The sequence below is a fragment of the Mauremys mutica genome, chromosome 25 (assembly GCF_020497125.1).
Source record: "Mauremys mutica isolate MM-2020 ecotype Southern chromosome 25, ASM2049712v1, whole genome shotgun sequence".
NCBI classification, from domain to species: domain Eukaryota; kingdom Metazoa; phylum Chordata; order Testudines; family Geoemydidae; genus Mauremys; species Mauremys mutica.
Window position 1 is genome coordinate 4,215,375 of NC_059096.1, and position 19,722 is coordinate 4,235,096.

General features: G+C 49.8%; 1 protein-coding gene across 3 annotated transcripts in view; it reads right to left on the bottom strand.

Annotated features, from left to right (window-relative positions):
* The window catches only part of LASP1 (LIM and SH3 protein 1), a 55,720-nt gene that overhangs the window by 31,419 nt on the left and 4,579 nt on the right, over positions 1-19,722 (bottom strand). For all 3 annotated transcript variants that reach the window (XM_044999428.1, XM_044999427.1, XM_044999425.1), the window contains exon 2: positions 15,449-15,543. In XM_044999428.1, coding sequence (XP_044855363.1) covers positions 15,449-15,543 — 95 coding nt within the window. The remainder of the gene's footprint in view (positions 1-15,448; positions 15,544-19,722) is intronic.

The window sequence follows — 19,722 nt, forward strand, 5'->3', positions numbered from 1 at the left end:
CCCAAAAAGTCAGTTTGTTTTGCTTGTATACCAAGACATGCTTGAAAACAGATCTTAAAGCTCCTGGTAGAGCACATCAGAGGCATTTGCAGTTCAAGTGCAGCATGTACATTCAGCTCACACCAACCCCAATATATTTTGCAGAGAAATCAGATAGAAGAGGTCAGCTGCTATGTATACGTCACCCTCTCAGGTCTGCGAGCCCTAACATGGGACACTCACTGCTGGTTGTGACCGCAGACTTCCATGCAGTTCTCCCAGGGAGACACTGAGCCCACTAAGGATCTCCCTTGTGACGTGCCTGCCAGGATTTTTAAAGACAGGCCTCCAGAAAGGCAGCTAGCCCTCCCAACATTCTGCATACTCGAGAGGGCTTTACCAACAAGGACTAGTTAACCTAATGCAGCAGATAAATATCTGCACTTTGTAAGTGGGGAAATCAAGGCAGAGATGACGTAGTTTGCCCCAAGGCCAAGGGGAGAAAGGATTAGAATTCAGGACTGTGCAGCGCAACTACTGGACTACCTGTTTTCTTGGTTAAATGCCACACATCGTTTGACAGAAGTGAATACTGCTCTGAACACGGGAATAGAACAGGGCTGCCAAGAGGATGCAGGGGGCAAAGCAATTTCAGGGGCCCCCTTCCATAAAAAAAAAAGTTGCAATACTATAGAATACTATACTCTCATGGGGGGGGCCTGGGGCCAATTGCCCCACCCCCCCCGGCAGCCCTGGAATAGAAAGCTGTGCGAGTGCCCACGCCACCAGGGAAGCAGTCTGGCTGGATCAGACATGACGATATAAAAGAATAAGCAAGCACTTGAGCCTTCTCCCTAGATTTTACATCACCGCACTCACGATCATAAGCATGAGACAGAAGGGCTGCCTGATTAAGAACAGACATTTAAATCCTTTGTGAGTCTAAGGCAGGGAGTTACTGATTGGCCCTAGCCAGTCACCCACTCACAAAAGTCAGTGCTTCCCAGTATAAACACAGGAGCCAGTATTCTTGGAACAAGGCAGAAAGAATCATCTCATATACATGAGAATCAGCGACAGAAACAGGCAGCAATAAATTAAACCTTAATGAGAAAGCACGGGGTGAGCAGTCTTGGTTCAGCAACAGAACACAAGGCAGCATGCGTGGGAATGACAGCTCTGCTCTCTTTCCCCCCTCACCCACCCTCAACATCTTCGGGGCTTCAGGGAAGGCAGGTTTTTCCTCACATACCATTGGAGGTCTCCTGGTGGGGCGGCGGCGAACCATGGTGGATTCCTTGGCTTAGAGGGCCAAAATCAGAAACCAAGAAAGGAGTGTAGCGGCCAGCATCCCTGTTCCAGCCTTCCCCATCAGCAAGGCCCAGTCTTGGCAGATGAGGTCCCCATCATTCATGTTCCAGAGGGAAGAGACCCTGCCTTTCCCTTCCAAAGGCACAGCAAGCAACCCCTCCTGAGCACTGAAGTAGTTAATTCGGCACAGACAATCCAGTTGCACATGGAACAACATGTTCCACTGCATCTCCTTCTGGGCATTTGAGTCTCCATGCGGATATCCTTTAAGAAAAGGGAGCAGCATCCCCCACACATCCAGTCAGTTTCCAAAGAGACTGCACTACGAGATTAACAGCAGTGCACATCTATAAGCCAGGCTACTACTCTCAGGGCCCATTTCTAGGCATCAGTGCAATGCCATGGCTAGACCGTTAACCTCTGTCTGGGCCATAAGTTAAACCTGGCTCCTGGGATACTGAATCTTTCAGACCTAAACTGGGCTGGATGCCCCATCTCACACCCCCAAGAGGGCAACTGGCTAATATTTGCCCTGATTAGCAGAATAAAAGACCCAGGTGAGAGTACCTTGGAAATTCAGGGGGAGATTCACCTTGAGGTTAAGTCTAGACTGTAATACAAGGCACTGCATGGGTTGGTGTACTCACACTAGTGCAGCCAAGGATAGCTGTGTAGACAGGCTTCAGCACAGGCTAGCAACTCAAGTACATGCCTAGGGCCCCTGGTGTGTTTGTACAGCCTGCACTGAAACCTGTGCTGATGCATCTACTGTGCTGCAGTCATGTCTCAGATCGCAGGGGACATCCCCTAAGAGGAAAAGCCAAACCAGAAACCTGGTTCCTTTCTGCAGGTCTTCATTGCAGCTAGGAGTGAGCCGCCCAGCCCAGATAGACAGACTTGGGCTAGCAGGGCTCAAGCGAGTGCAATAAAAATAGCAATGTGGATGTTGTGGCTCAGGGGCTCAGGCCGCCCTGCTGCTACATGGAAAAAGAGAAACACTTTCCCAGGGAAGGTTTTTCGACACAGGCAGCTGAGAGGGCGAATACAGGGAAACTTAAGTCTAGTCACTGTGACTAACTGAAAGGAAGTAATTAGTCCCACCCACTCTCAGAGGTGAGGTTTGTGTAGAGTCTGCTGCTAAGTGATAGTAACTCGACAAAAATACCAAACCTTTCAATGACAGACACAGCTGATACATCCATTTAAGTCATTATCTTTACAGCTAGAGTGACATGGAGGCAGAAGCCTGGGTTCAGCTCTGACTATCAACTGCATGTGGCCTCGGAGCAAGTCACTTTGCCTGTAGAGAAGTGGAAGTATCAAAAGAGACTTCCCCTTGTCCGAGGCTCTGGATGTGCTGAAGGGGCGGAGGCTGAAGAGGGGACTGGAGGTAGTGAATTGAGTCTCAAGCATGAAAGCCATGCAGGGGGCGTGGAACGGAAGTTGTTTGGCACCACTCAGAAATGCCACCAATTCTGGACAAGTAACTACAAAACCTAGGGGCAGTAAGAACAAAGTGAGATAAAGCAGGGACAGCGAGGATAGGAGATGACCGCCCAGCCCAGTGCACACCTGTGTCTCAACAACTGCTTTAGCAGCAATGCAGATGCAGACAGATTTTAACATCGGTTCTGCTGATAAGGAGACAGCCCCAACAGACAGAGCGGGATTTGCCTCACACTTCAGGCCTCTTGGATGGAGGTTGTCAGTAGCTGCTGAGCCTGATTAGAGTTGAATGAATTGACAAATGGGATGCCCCCCCCAAATCCCCACCACGGGGGGCTGCTGTCAGATTAAGGGAATGGTATTTAAATATGTGGGGCAGAGAGAGACATGTGACCATGTAAAGCCTGAGTGCTCTCGAAGCAGGATCTTCCTTCTCCAGCCTTGTTGTTCAGGACCAACAGAATAACAGTCCCTTTAATCCGGCCCCCTGGACCTAGGGTGATTACATACAATGGGAGAGAGAGTAAAAACCTCCCCTAAACCCCATGCAAGCCACACCCAACATAATCAGCTCAGAGATCTAGGAGGAGGGAGGACAAGTACACAGCTCTGGCAGGGAAAGAAAATCCCCAACCTGACCAGCTTTCAGATGCTGCCGGTCCTGCTCAAGCAGGAAATTAGACCAATGCAGTTGTCGGGGAGAACTCTGGTTTCTGCACCCAGCAAGAAACAGCACAGATCCCTCTGTGGGCTGTCTGTATTACATCTACACATATGGAGAGTCCCCTGCCCTGAAAAGTTCCTTTCTTAGTAAAGAAGATCTCCTCCTAGGAAGCAAGACTGCTACAGAATCCCACCCTAGCCCATAAGACTCCCTATAGGAACCTTTGTAGGAGGTCTGTAAGAGGCTACCACTCGTTCAGCTGCATCAGTGGGAGCCCTAGTATAGACACGGCTCTGGTACATATACGATTTTTAAATCATGTTGAGTAAAACTGGCCAGAGCTATGAAAGTGCCATCAAAAATTGACAGTAGAAGTCAGCTCCAGTCCTGAGGCTGTTAAAGTAGAGATTGTAAATTGAGCACCTCCTAAGGCTACAGGAAAAGACTTTCCAGTACACTGAGCAGAGGTGGCCATCTCAATTTCACCCTTCTCTTGGGTCAGGGTTTACTGGCAACTCATGAACCAGAGAAGATGTGGCTGGGTTGTTTTTTTTCTTCCCCAGACCCAGGACTGGCAGTTTGCAACACTTGAGTTCAAACCAAGCTTGCTCTCACCAAGGCAAAAGATTTGTGGTCTGTCCCTTCTTCAGGTCAGACCTGCCTTTTAAGACCAATGAGGACAATTTGAGGACTTCAATAACTCAGACATAGGTTAGGGGTTTGTTACTGAAGTGGGTGGGTGAGATTCTGTGGCCTGCGTTGTGCAGGAGGTCAGACTAGATGATCATAATGGTCCCTTCTGACCTTAAAGTCTATGAATAAATCAGGGAGCAGTCTCCCAAAGGTGGAAACTTTAGTTTTGCCACCCAAGATACTCAAAAGGCATTTGGGAACTTAACGCATTGAAATAGATGGGAGTTGGGAGTTACATGCCTAAATGCCTTTTAGTATCTGGGCTGTCCATGCCGCTGTTCAAGCTGAGAAGTGACAGTGTTAAGACTGTTCCTACCATCATGGCCTCTACTAGCCTAGAACATTGTATTAATGACTAGTTCTAACGTGACTGGTCCATATAGCAAAGTTGGTAGAACCACAGTTGCTGGAATGGGATTTAAACACCAGCGTGGCTGGTGCCTTGGTCAGATCTGAACAGCAAGGAGGGTTGTGGGTAGGATGACCACTAGGGCCGGCTCCAGAGCCCAGCGGGGCAAGCACCCGCCTGGGTCGGCCCTTTCCCGGGGGGGGCGGCAGGCTGGGCCGGCGGACCTGCCGCAGTCATGCCTGCGGGAGGTCCACCGGAGCCCCGGGAGAGCAGACCTGCCGCAGGCATGACTGCGGAGAGGACGCTCGGCCGGCGGCTCCAGTGGACCTCCCGCAGGCATGACTGCGGACGGTTCGCTGGTCCGGCGGCTCGGCTGGACCTCCCGCAGGCATGCCTGCGGCAGCTCAACCGGAGCCGCCGGACCAGCGAACCGCCCGCAGCTGCGGGAGGTCCAGCCGAGCCGTGCGACCAGCGGACCCTCCGCAGTCATGCCCGCGGGAGGTCCGCTGCTCCCGCGGCTCAGGGGCGCCTCCCGGGCATGACTGCTTGGGGCGGCCAAATTTGTAGAGCCGCCCCTGGTGACCAGATGTCCTGATTTTATAGGGACAGTCCTGATTTTTTAATCTCTTATATAGTCTCCTATTACCCTCCCCCACCCCGTCCTGATTTTTCACACTTGCCATATGATCACCCTGGTTGTGGGGTTTAGTTCCCCCACTATCCACAAACATCTAACCCCCAGCCTGCAATGCAGCGTGCCTTCTCTCCAAGGGGACAAGTCACCTTTTCACAGCTGTATTCAGGCTTCAGTAAGAGTTAAACAAAGGAAGTAAGAGACTGTGGATTTTTGGCAAAGCAGAAAGACACAGCCGCCCTTTCAAAGAGCTTTCCAGAGCTGCTAATTCTTGGGAACAAAAAGCTTTATTTTTGAAAACCTGTTTATTTTTAAAGACACCTCCTCCCCGCTGCAGAGGGCCTGCAAGCCTCTAGCTGCACCGGGAGCAGCTGCTTTGGGGAAGGGACGTCAGTTCCTCAAAAGTATTCTAGGGAGAGGCTGCTGAGGTGGCTACGCCAGCTCTCCATGAGTACAGCAGAGCAGTGGCCAGTTGCAGCCTGCCTAAGGAACTGGATTCAAAGTAGGTAGTTGAGACAGGCAGCTAGGAAGTTGTGAGAGTGAAGCTCCATTCAATGGGTCTCACTAAGATCCCCACTTTTTACCCCTCCTCCCCCCCAATCGCCCCCCCCTCTTGGGAACGAGGGCCATGGCGCTAGGAGGGGGTATTCTGCAGCAGAATGTTCTCCACTAACTGCTGCAGGGAGCCCCTGTGCCTCTGTTCGAGGGAATGAATCCCGCCCCCCCCCCCCGTTCATCAGTGGCAGATCCAGCAAGATTAAGGCCGGAACAGGCTTCTTCTTTACACCCGTCAAGTGAAAGTGAGTGTTTTCTAGGCTACTCAGACTGGTTCCTGCCCCTAGGAAAAGAGAAAAAATAAATAAATCAAGGGACTTTCCATGGGGGTGGGAGCAGACAGTGTGCTGGCACCACGCCACAGGAGTCCCAGCCTGCGGTGATCCTGATGCGTTTAGGGGCAACCCTGGCCCTTAGTCTCCTGGGCAAAGGGCACGAGGCTCCCCGTCAGGCAGGAGTTACACGGCTCTGCCAGGGTGGCTCTGCAGCGAGTACAGACCAGACCCCTTTTAGAGGAGGAGTCAGCTCTCACCTCCACAGCTTCCAGGGGGGCCTTCAACAAACCACGCCAAGGAAAACTGCCTGCACGAAGGGGCTTCACAACCCTCAGTCTCACCCCACTCCCCTTTCCATCGTCTGACTGGCACTATCACGCTGCACGCACCCCGTTGTCCCCACACAGGGAGATGCCAACAGCCTGAGCTGAGTCAATGGGTGGACCAGAGCCAGGAGCGATGGGCCCCTCCACCACCAGCAAGCCTCTGAGGTTACTTATGGGAACAAAATGGGAGCTGCAAAGAGGCTGGATTTTTCCAGGAGTTGTTTTGGCATCAAGTGGGGACAAGGTGGTGAAGGAAGCTCTAGAATGTCAACACACTCTAATGCTCTCCCACCTCAGCAAGGTCCAGGGGAAGGGAGGGGCAGACCGCAAGAGGAGTTGCGAGTGGTTACAAGGAACTGCCAGGTCTCCTGCACTTAGTTCCACCACTGACATGCTGTGTGGCCTTGGGAGAGAGTTGCCACCGTGTTTCAGTTTCCCCTTGCCCAAGAAAGTAGAGACCTCACAAGATTTGTGTCAGTGTTCAAGGACCTCAGGAAAAGGTGCCTGATCAGCAAAGCCTAGACTGTGAGCTCCTTACAGACAGGAGAAAGGCTGCTGCTCAGAGCATCCCATAGTACTGTGCTAACAAGCGAGTTCAGCCAAGCCAGCTCACGCATCCTCATTTTATTAAAAAAAGGGTTTGTGATTGGAGGGTAAAGTGAAACCTGCCCCTCAATCTTTGCTATGTCTTAGTCTTGTTCAGCGGCCTTCTCAAACTGCCACCATGCTCCTCGCTGAGCCAATGGTCCATAGACATATGGGCCCAGTGGCCTCAGGTTACCAGCCTGGGAGCTCTCTCCCTGCAGAGGAAGGCTGCTGAACTTCTCCACCCCCCCCCCACCCCTCCTTTTGCTAGAGCAAGTGCACATGGCTCCCCTCCCAAGGGCACCGACTGTGTCATGAGAGACACTCTCCCTCTGAGGAGTCAGCAGCAACACGTTAGGCCATAATCTCTTGGGCAAGGCCACCATAGGGCTGAGACTGTTGGCAGAACAGTCTCGCCCCACCAAAGCCAGGGAGCGACTGGGGTGCAAAGCAACCCGCAAGACATGCTGGGCTTCCAGTGCTGCTTTATTGCATTTCAACAATGTCCTTTAGATAGCAGCCAGCTGCATTAGTGACTCAGGTGATTAGATGCCCCATGAAAGAGAAACAGATCTGCTAAGGGAGGTTATTGAGCAGGAGACAGAACAAGGGCCTCTGACAACCACCACTGTTATGTCAGTCAAGATCCCATGCCAACTCCGCTTCAGCTTTCAAGTTTCTTCCCACAGAGATGGGTAAGTCCAAGCCCCCCCCGCCCCAATTATGCAGGGAGGTTAAATGCATCGATGCTAAGGAGGACAAGCAAGAGGCACAGAGCCAGTCCTCCAGGTGGCACCCACTGTGCAGAGAACTAATGGGTCTGGCAGCTGGGGCCAATGGCTTTATCTGTGAGAAGTCTTGGCTCCATTGAGAGCACTCATGGGCTTCAACCAGAGAAAATCATTCCGAGACTTCTATAAAGCCAATCCCAGAAGCTCCTAACCACTAATTCAGCCCACAGATTCATTTAGAAGAGCATCCGACTGCCACCTCTCCCCTCCACCCTGAAGCTACTACACCAGAAAACCCCCACCCTGAGCTTTTGCTGCAAGAGGAGGAGGGGAAATCTGTTCTTGTTTGTATCCTTCCAGTACTCTGCCACCTCACACACACTCAGAGCCAGGTGTATCGAGGTCCTTTCCCCACAACAGCAAATGGAAGTGCCAGCTCCCATTTGCAAGAAGACAGAGAGCATTTGTTCTGAGCCACGGGGCTATGCAAAGCTGTGTACATGACTACAGAGAGACAGTTACTCTGATCCAGGAACTCGGCAAAAAGGCATCGCATAAACACCTGGACTCTGTCCCAGCCGCACAATTCCTCCCTGCCTCCCCACCCCCAGCTTGGAAGGGTCACTTTCGTGTAATATGCTGCTACCAGATGGAGCGATTAGGAGTGCCAAGAACAAAGACTGTTGGCTTGTTTTGAAACTCAAAGCGGTTCTGCTTTTGCCTGCCACTTACTAACTTTTTCCAAGAGAGAAGTTGGCCCAAGAGGTAACAGCCAGTTCGCTCTGAATGGAAAGAAAATTACCAAATTTGCGATTTTCTTGAGAGGGAATCTCAGTCAAGTCTTTGCAGTTGTTCCCTGGAATCAAAGCAAGTTTCAGCAATAAGGACACTGGTCAATTGCTTGATGCAGTGTTATTGCGGCCCTGGAGTCCTGCCTAGGTTGATTCCCCAGCAACCATAAGCAACCGCTGGTTCTGTGTATTGTGCAGCAAGGGTAGCTAGATTCTGCAGTGAAGTGACAAGGTTTCAGTTTCCCACTCTGCCCTGGAAGAGCCGAGAGAGGTACTACATAGGGTAGCCCCACTTTGTTCTTTGCAAAGGGTTGGAGCCCCAAAGAAACACAGAGATCAGGCAAGTGCAGCAGGAGTGACACAGCTCTCCACCACACCTTGGGTAGCGTATACCAAGTGCACACATCCTGAGCTCCTTGTGGGCGAGAAATAGCTTGTTTGGTGCGGTATGGGGGGGGGGGGAGGGGAGGCCAAGACCAGAATAAGTAGAGCAGTCCAGTGCTAGGTTCTCCTTTGAGTGCTCAGCACAGGAGGACGACTGCGGTGACAGTGAACATGACAGCGAACAGAAGCAGTGTCAGCGACAGAGCAATCTCCCCTGTGCAAGCTCAAACAAACAAAGGATGCTGCCCTTTTAAGAAGGCTGGTCTGCAGAGAGAACTGCTGCATCCTCTTCCCTGGGGGGGAAATTGCTGAGTAACTAGGCCATTCACTTCCTGCCAGCTATTCCACGGCATCCAAGAAATAAAAGCAGCTAGCTCTGTGGGGTGCGTACAAGGCAGAGACAGACAACCCCTCTGATTAGCCACATTCAGGCAGGCAGACTCTACCCTGGTGGATGCATGTTTGCATTGGGCCTCTGGCCAGGTCTGATGTAAAGGAGATTGCTTAGCCTGTTATACCAGCGTAAGCACACATTTGCACCACTAACTTCAACCAAGATCAGGATCTGGCCTAGTCTCTTTTGTAGAGTTAAGATGCTCTTCCCACCCTCAGAGGTGCAGGGCTGCCTGGGGGGGGGGGCGGTGCAAGTGGGGGCAATTTGTCCCAGGCCCTGCAGGCCCCCCGCCAAGAATATAGTATTCTATAGTATTGCAACTTTTTTTTTTAAATGGAAGGGGCCCCTGAAATTGCTTTGCCTCAGGCTCCCTGAATCCTTTGGGCAGCCCTGCAGAGGTGGTGTCTTGCCTTGGCTGGAATGGTGTTGTCAGAGGAAGGAACTCTGTCTTTCCCTGGACTGTGACAGAACACACACACAAATATTTATACAACATCAGTGTAGGATCACATGCACCCAGTGATGGAGGTCGATGGGTGGACTGCCAAAAATTACTAACCCCTCCTTACCACGTTGCAGCAAGCAGTGCTGTACAGGAACTCCAGGGAGGGGATGCTGATTCTTCAGTCTACTTTACAGGGTTAAATATACACATCTGAGACCTCAAACAAGCTTTAAAGCTGCACAGCTCTTTAGAGGTTTGACCGGAGAAGTCAGTTCCACTTAGAGTGACCAGACAGCAAGTGTGAAAAATCAGGATGGGGTGGGGGTAATAGGAGCCTATATAAGAAAATGCCCCAAATATTGGGATTGTCCCTATAAAAGTTGGGACATCTGGTCACCCTAGTTCCACTGCTGGGAGCGGAGGGAATTTAAGAGGCTCAAGGTGGAAAACTGCAGCCAATACAACAGCCCCAGCAGAATACCCATCGTGGCAGATTTAAGCCGGGCCTTATGCTGCAGTGACACCAAGCCTATGTACTGAGAATAAGTATGAGCTACCTGAAATTGCTAGGTCTTCTGCACAGAGCTTTGGGATGTGCTGGATAAGAGGGGATAGGACGCTAGTGTCACTGCAGATGCCATGCAAATTCAGGCCTTGGTTGCTAAGGACAGCAGGAACTGCAGAGCCTAGTGCCCAAAGTCCCAGCTCAGCAGAGGGAGTTCTGCTACCCACTTGATATTATATGGGCCAAGTAGCTGACTACACTCAGTCCAATAATGCCACTGGCTCCCAATTTGTTTCAGGAGTCGGGGTAACACTTCTAGCTTGTTTGAAGCTACCACTCAGGGTCTTGCTTCAATCTTCCTGAGAGACCTGATCTTACTCTGCTTACCTGGACATGGTTAGACCCATGGCATATATTCAGCCTTGTTGACAAGAGCCTTCTCTGCAGCTCTTGCTATCCAAAAAAGCATTTCTGGATCTTACTTCAAAATTACAGCTGAAATCCCGCCCCAGCCTATGCCTCTTCCATTTTTGTTACGGTATTTAAATCTACAGAGCTTTTTGGCACCCAATTTGCATGAGACACTACAGAATAACATAGGATCGGCCAAACCTGCCAACAATGAACAGCTTTTGTCAGTTGCTCTGGTACTTTGTATCAGAAGTCAATGGAGAAAAAAAAAACCTCCTTTGTTAAATCTTTTTTTTTTTTTTTTTTTTTTTTTTTTTAAAGACACTCAAATGTGCTGGGAAAATAAAACAAAGTGGAAGCACAAGCCTCCATCGCTGTGGGGAGGGGGAGGGGGAGAGTCAGAGGGCAGTGTTAAACAGCCAAGCTTTCTTGGAAGGCTGCGTACAGATTTATTACAGGGCAATGTCAGATAGCAGTAGGAAGAAGGCTGGGCTTCCTCCTGGCTTTCTTGAAGAGGGAGGCTTAGGGGCTGGCCAGAGGCCAGCACAGAGACAGAGGAGAGCCTATGTTAAGGCATGCTTGGAAAAAGCAGCCTCTCCTTGCCTAAACGTTGCTTTTCTCCCTTTTGGAAGATCTAGAGCCACAAAGGGAACAGCTTATCATTGGTGGAGGCTGTTTAGAAAGGGTGGGTCCCATCTGGGCTCTCCCAGTGCCAGAGACTGCCTCCATATGACTCTAAGCTCACCTTCCCTGGCCACTCCCTCCTCCTTCTCCTCCCCAGAGCACCCTGAGAAAGCCACGTGGCTCCAACTAAAGGGACATTAAAGGGAGAAAGTGAAAGCAGGAAACAAAACAGCTGAACGAAATGTAAGACTAAGATGTAAATGGCTGGAGCCCAGATTCTGTGGTGATTGGTGCCTTAGACATGGGTTGCTTCTGTCACCTCTCTGGTACTTAGGTCTTACATTACCATTGTATCCAGTCATCTCAATTCTTATGCATTGATCCTCAACACCCTGGTGAGATATGAACCCCATTTTACAGACACATGACTGGAGGCAGAGATTAAGTGACCTGATCAAAGACACATTTGTGGTGGAACAGAGAATTGAACCCTGGTCTGACTAGTGCAGATTCCCATTACCCCAATCAATAAGATAGACATTATGATAGGTGAGGGGCACCAGCCTCAGAGCTGAAGGCCAGAGTCAGAAGGAAGAGGATAGATTCTGCAAGTTACCAAGTCAGTCACCATGTGCTGTCCCCACGTGTCATGCTGCCTAGTCACTGGCAACCCAGAACAGCCCTAGGGCAAACTTCAGAACATTTAAAGCAACCAGGAGTTCAGGTGTTTACAGGAATCTCTTGGGCCCGTGATGGAACAGCTGTCTGATGTGGGGCTCCCAAATGGAACCCAGCCACACAGGACAGAGACAAAGGTTCTTTGAGCTTGAAGTAAAAGATGTAGGACAGTTAATTGCTTTGTTCAATCCCTGATGGACAGAAAGCTGCCTCTTCTCCAGAGACCATCTCCTCAGGTCACCAAAGGGTTAAGATAGCAACTCTGCATCACAGGGAACTCAGTTTCTCAACCCTTTAGGCTCAAGAGGGTTGCGCACACTCCTTGGAATCTCAGGAATTTCCCACTATTATCCCCACTTCCCTTTCACCGAAGGCAGAGTGAGAGGACTCTGGGCCCTTCCTTCTGCTTGGAGCTAGAGAGAAGCACTCCAGGTGCAGGCTCTGGTTCTCACCTTCCATTCCCTGCCTCCCTCCCCCAACCCCACAGAAAACACTGCGCACACCCCAAACACACCAGGAGACAGAATGGCTTCCATGTGTTTAAGACAGAGGATATCAGCCTTGAAAGATCAGTTAACCCTAGACAACAGCATTTACCTTTTGAGGTTTGGCTAGACCCATGTCTGTCTTTGAATCATGCACACAGGGACTCCCAGAAAGCAGACCCTCATCTGAGCTGATCAGTCCCCACCAGCAGAACTAGGACTCTTCCTAGCCACAGCACTTCTTCAAGAAGAGTTCTGGGAGGCCATGAAATCAGTGGCAAGATGATCACACACTAGGCCTCTAGACCCCAAGGGTCAGGGTTGGGCTCAGCCCTAGAAGTGGGGACTATTCAGTCTTTGATCCGAAGGAACGAACTATTCATTGCTTTGAGGTCTTGTAAAAAAGACTTGCAGGATCCTGTATCTTGTACTGCATTGTGCTGGAAAGCGCCCAGCTCGTCACAATGCTGCACTGACACCAAATAAAGTGGGGAGGTCCTACCCAGTTTTCTTTTGTGGCTTCTCTGAAGTGTCCCTGCCCATGAAAGAGACCTGGCAAAAGACTGGGGGAGGTTGCTCATTGGAGACACGCAACAAGCACACAACCCTTGAATCCAAGTCCACATCCATTTCTACACCAGTTTAGGCATAAGCCTCAATCATCTTTCTGCCGTTTGGAACTAGCTTGTCAAACCGTAGCTCTGTAGAGCAGCTAGCCATCCAGGATCTCATTATATGAGCATCCAGCTTCTCTAGCCAGAGACAAGATGTTTGGGATGAAACTCAGTGCTGAGATCCAGCAGGCATGTCCACTGCTGAACACACATCCTGTCCTGTGTGCCTGCGACAACCTAGAGCCTTCCAGCTTACCAGCAAGATCTCCAACTCACAGCTAGGTCACTGATGTGGCCTGTGTTAAAATCAGTAACAGAAATTCAAGATAAGAGCCTGCAGGACCCAGATTTGATGGCATTGAACAGCCAACATCCAGGGCTGGCAATAAATATTTTCTTTGGCCTGCAGAAATGGAACGTATTGGTGCTACAGAAGTTTCCTGTTCTGCCTACATGTTAGAGCCAGAGGTGGAAGGTGCCAGGGACATGACCTGTGCATAGCCGGAGAGAGTTAAGTAGCCAGTGACTCATTTCCTCACCTCACTGTAGCAATGCATCTCAGATAATCAGAACCTCTAGAGATCATGCTCAACGTGCCTGGGAGCCAGGAACTGCAGTGGTCCACTCCTAGTTCTAACACCAACTCCTGTGGCCTTGAGCAAGTCACTTAACCTCTGGCTGTTGCCAAACACTTTTGGCAAAGATTTTCCTCATTGCTAGAGTCCACGGGGTTGTCAGTCGGGGGAGCACCATGTTAGAGGAGCAACAGCAGCAGGAAGTTTGACAGCACACCTGGTGTAGCAAGGCCTGCACCTCAGTTCTACCCTAACCCCATTTGATAGCTTGAGCAGGGGGGGGGGGGAAAAAGAGAGAAGAATACTTACTTTATCATCAGGATTAACGTATTTGGTAAATGGAACAAGCTACACAAATTCTAAGCAGTATTAGCTTAACAGCTCTTAGAAAGAGAATTACTTGGTATATGTAAAGTAGCAATGAAAAATCCCATAGTTACAAGCTGCTTTATAGTCATTAGAGAGACATGTCAAATTAACAGTCAAATTCCTACCTATGAATTCAATGGGAGTAAGATTGGCCCCAATGATGCAGGAGCCAGCTGTATATTGCTACCACTATAACCTTAGACATTAAACGGATTGGTCTCTGTTCAGCTTTTGCACACTGAAACCAGAATGATCAGTCTCGTGTGCACCAGTTTCACTCTCCCCTGCAGAGATTTAAAAATCCAAGACAAAGGGAGATTGAGGATTATGAACAGGAAAAGTGGTTTACAGTAGAACTTTAAACAGGGTTTCACAAAAGGGTTTACTTTGTGTTTTGATCCAAAAGATTAATCACTTGTAAGATACCGTGAAGATTAAGCACCGGAAGTGTTAATGCTTGCTAGTGTTCCATTATGAAGCATCCTGTACTCAAGTCCTCTTAAGAGGAAGACAACACTCCCTGCCTTCTGAATTAAGTGGCATGACTACAGGAAGAGGAATGGAAAGTCCTTTTTGACAGCAGAAGGATTGAGAGTAAGCAGTGATGACCAATCAGAAAGCTAACTTTGTGCCAATCCAGAAGGGACAGTGAACTGAATGGCCTCAGATTGAGGGGGTGGAAGTTGTGTATTTGAAGAAAGCCCTGGTGCTAGAAACTCATTTTAAGCATCTTTCTTATGAAAGCACACACGGTTCAAGCACCTCTCTGCTCTCGCTCCTTTGTAGCCTCGCTGCGCCTTTTATCTCTCCCAGGTACTTTCAGTCCCTGTTACCACAGTATCTGAACACCTGACTCTGGTGTACTTATGACATCCTTGTTAAGTAGGGGAGTGCTATTTTCCTCCTCATTTTACAAATAGGCAAATTAAGTGACTTGCCAAAGGTCACAGGAAGCCTATGACAGTGCAGGGAATTGAAACTGGATCTCTCAAGACCCTGACCAGCACCCAACCATCCTTATTCTTTGCATATAAAGGGGTTATTTCCCTCCCCCAGCTCAGCATGGTCCAGACTCCTTCCCTGAAGGCGTTTTGCAAACACCACAAAGATCAGCACAGTGCATCCTTGTGATACACGGGAGAGGGTTCAAACACATTCCCCCAAGTTAGAGCTACCCTGTTCAGAGGTCTTGACTTGGCATTTAAGTCAGAGGGGAGGTTTGCTTTCCTGTCTGGAGTGCCCCACTGTGGTACAGATGATAATCTCTCTTGTGTCAAGTTGTGCATCTTTGGCAATGTCAGTTTATAAAACTTTGAGATGGGACTGGTCTCTAACCCTCATCCCCCTCAAGTAAGAGTGGGTGCATCAGGAATGGCTTTTGGTGCCAGCATTCTGTGGGAGCAACGGGGAAGCGACTTCCAGCATCAAGAGACCTTAGCCATGAATGTCCCCTGCATCTGCCGGCATCAGCTTGAACTTCCTGGCAGCTAGGAAGTGTCTAAGCAAAGTTCAAGGTAGCCAGAAACCAAGTCCTACAAAGTTTTGCAGAGCCAGCACAGCCCCTGAATGACACTTCCAGCATGGCACTCTCGAAGGTGTTATTAGAATGAGGAGCAGAGACTTACGCATTGCAATACGGCTTCTTCTCATAGCCCTTGTAGTTTTTCATGTTTAGGGTCATCTTGCAGGTCTCGCAGTGGAAACATGCTTTATGCCAGAACTGCAAATAAACAAAAGAACAGTTAATGGGAGACCCTTGCAATTCTAACAGCACATGATTCTTCTCCTCAGATAGGATGTTCTTCAGAGCATCAGGTTCGAGCCTCTTTTCTGGAACTCAATGGCTCCTTCAGCTGACACAGGATCTTTCTGAGAGACTTTTCAAGGCAGAGATTAGATCAAATGTTCCTACCAGCCTAGGACCCTGGGTTCACATCAGGGAGACCAGGCATCTTTACATACTAACAGGAAGGGGAAAAAAAGAGGTATGGTTGTTAGTATTGTGGTTGCACAGTATGAAATAGTCCCTAACCACGACGAGTTTACAATACAAATACACTAGGCAAAGCAGGAGGCTATAATTTACAGGCAGCGTGAACAATGGTTTCCAAGCTCCATGTTAGTGCCATCTTTAATTTTGTGCCAAGGGGGGCTGTTACTGGGAGGGAGTTTGCTAATCAGAGAGACAAAAGGGAGAAGGCACATTAATGGGAGGGGAGAAAGGCCAGGAGGAAAGAAAGAAAGCAGGGGGAGGGGAGCATGAAGGGAGCAAGGCTGAAGTGAAGCAAGTGAGGGAGGGAAAGAGAGCGAACAGATTGTCTAGAAGAACAGAAAAGGAGTGCTAAAGATAAAACTCAGCAACCCAAGGGTCCCTGCTCCTGGGGCTTGCCTCTGCTCCCACTGGCTAGAGGTATGGATGCACCCCTTGCAGCAAATTTCTTCCCTGAGCTCATATGGTTGGGCAGAGACAGAGCTACTTGAAACCTGGCAGGGGAACCCTCGCCCCCCTTGGGGGCACCTGGGATCAGCTCCCCTCCCCATGGCACAGCTGCACCTGCTGCAGTTGCTTTTCTCTGCTCCTACAGGCAGAGTTTGAGTGGCCCCCCAGAAAAAACCTGTTCTACTTTCATGCCATGGGGAAGCTTTGAACTGGGAAGAGAGGTAGTAGCTGAATGGAACTTCAGCCTGACAAGGCAGCATTTAACTAGGCTGAAGTCCAGTAGCGAGGCATCTTTCTATTTCCCCACTTTTATGGGCACCCCTAAGGATACCCCATTTCCCCCACCCCAGCCAGAGGCCTGTACTCTAAACATACTCAGAGCAGAATGCCAGTCCCAGTTGCTCCCTTACAGACACCAAATGCACATACTTGCACTTAAACTGAGGCCAGAAGAGACATTCCTTGAAATCCAGTCCATGACCCACTTTTCTAATATGCCAACATTACAGGTTATGACATTCAGTGAACACACATCTACCCTGCCTTAGCATCTCGGAGATGCTTCTTAGAAGGAAATATTTGCACTCAGCATCTGACTGACAGGACAAGCCTCCCTAAGCTGTCAGGGCTCCTGACAAAGTTCTACCAACAGTACAGAAACAAAATCCAGACCTTCCCTGTGGTAACCCTGAAACCAACATCTGGACCAGAGGTGGCCAACCTGTGGCTCTGGAACCACATGCAGCTCTTCAGAAGTTAATATGCAGCTCCTTGCATAGGTGCCAACTCTGGGGCCGGAGCTACAAGAGCACACCCCTGGTACATTTGCACACTGCTCAACCCCCAGCTCCGCCCCAGGTCCTGACCCCACTCCACCCCTTCCCAAGGCTCTTGCCGTCCACCCCCCAGAGTCTCTTGCATGCCATGAAACAGGTGATTGTGGTGGGCAGGAGGCATCGGGTGGAGCTGATGGCAGGGCTGCTGACATATTACTGTGGCTCTGACAATGTACATTGGTAAATTCTGGCTCATTCTCAGTCTGGTCACCTCGACCTAGACTCCCATGCGGACTCCTAGAAACATCTATAGCTACTATGTGTACAAATTACCCAACCATGAAGGGGTGCTGCAGATGAAACCCTCCAGGCCCAGACTCTCTGCTCATGCAGTGCCCAAAGGCTTCTCAGTTAGGGCATGGGCATAAAGCCTCCCCACCTGAGCAGAGCTCACCAATGCCAGCATGAGTTTCATCCAGTGTCAGATCACCCTCCTTCCCCACACCCAGAGAAATTCAAGTCATTATGAGGGCTTAAGGCTAGAGACTTGCAAACCTAGGAGAACATGGTTTAAGAAGAGAGAAACATAAGAATGGCCATACTGGGTCAGACCAAAGGTCCATCTAGCCCGGTATCCTGTCTACCAACAGTGGCCAATGCCAGGTGCCCCAGAGGGAGTGAACAGGTAATGATCAAGTGATCTCTCTCCTGCCACCCATCGCCACCCTCTGACAAACAGAGGCTAGGGACACCATTCCTTACCCATCTTGGCTAATAGCCATTAATGGACTTAACCTCCGTGAATTTATCCAGTTTTTTTAAACGCTGTTATAGTCCTAGCCTTCATAACCTCCTCAGGCAAGGAGTTCCATGGGTTGACTGTGCGCTGTGTGAAGAAGAACTTCCTTTTATTTGTTTTAAACCTGCTGCCCATTAATTTCATTTGGTGGCCCCTAATTCTTATATTATGGGAATAAGTAAATAACTTTTCCTTATTTACTTTCTCCACACCACTCATGATTTTATAGACCTCTATCACATCCTCCCTTAGTCTCTGCTTTTCCAAGCGGAAACAAGCCATGAAAGTCCCTCTTGAGGCTGCATTTCTACAGCCCTAGTCATGCTAGGGAGTCACTGCTAGCTGCATAGCTAAGCTCCCATCCCTGGATAAAAATCCCCAAGCTCTGGATGGGCAGCTACTGAATTTGCTGCTCTGTTGGGGTGCCGGGAGTACGCTTCAGAACTCTCCCTGCACCCCTTCCCCCCATACACACAGGTTCAGCACAACTGGTGAAACATTCTGGAGATAAAACATGTGTAGACAAGGGCCAAGACAGAGGCTGTGCTACCTGCCCGTGGATACCACACCCTGGTGTATAAACACAGCCGCAGCCCAGCAAAAAGAGAGCGTATGACTCAGCAGGAGCAGAGGGTGGCCGTCTTATTTCAGTTGCTCAGGGCAACATATTTGTCCTTTCCTTGTGTGTCCCCACATGATAATTCTTCCACAATAGGCAGGTGTCTGTTCACTGTGTAGTGGAAGGGAACTTCCTTTAGAGACAAGTCAGATTTTTTCAGGCAACTTTAGCTCCATGCCCTTGGCAATGGTATAGTCCCACTTCAGCCAGCCTTGTTCTTCCCACACATCCACCATGGTTTCCCGCCCCCCCCCCCCCAATCTTTAACCCTCCCAGAACTTTGGCCTTGTGGAGGAAAAGGAAGGGCATGGATGGTCCAGTGGTCAGGGTGCAACACTTGGACAATTGGGTTTAATTCCCTGCCATCAGGCTTCCTGTGTGACCTTGGAGAAGTGACTGAAGGGCAGAGTTAAAGGTATTTAGCCTTAGGCACCTAGGTACTTTTGAAAATCCCCCTCTGCATACCTTTAAGGCTCTAGCCCTTTGTCTGTGCCTCTGCTCCCCACCTGTACCCTGAGGGGGGGTGGTAAAACAGACCTACTTGACTGGGGTGTTGCTAGGCTTATCCTCAAACTCATGAGGCGCTCTGGTACTAGGCTAAGGGGGAAAATCATAAATACCTCAAGAGATTGTGCCACATGTCTTCCAAGCCAAGCTGGCAGATAACATCACTTAAACGGAGCCAGCCTCCTCTCAGAGGAATGCCCAGCCTTCGGCAGCCAGAGAGGTCTGAGAACTCCTTCCCAGCTAGCATGGTTTGGGGAGGTCACCCAGCCAGCATTCCACAGCAGGCATCAGCTGTATCCAAGCTTATGCAGAAGAGCTGGGCTTGGGCAAGAGTGCACTAGATGCTCCTCCTCACAACCAGATTGCAACACAGTATTGTTTACCGGGGCACTGCTGCAATAATCCACTGCAGGAGGAGAGACTAGAACAATCCAAAGATCTTACACTAGCATGGGAAGAGGGCGAGCAGAGCAAAGTATGCCCGGCATACATTATCTACCCATCACCCTCTAGCCAAACAGGCCAGGGGATTCCCACAAAGCAGCTACATTCCTGCTCAATCCTCTAACTCCCCCGCTCCTCTCCCCCTAGGAGCAGATTCTAGCTACTGCTGCATTGTACAACTCACTCCACAGCCAGCCTGATGTTTGGTAAGAAGTCTAGCCTGCCAGGACAGGTCCCAAGCAGGCTGTGCCTGCATCCTAAAGAAGAGCGCTACTGCAATTTGCTAGTTCTCAAACGGTTAGTAAATTGTGCTT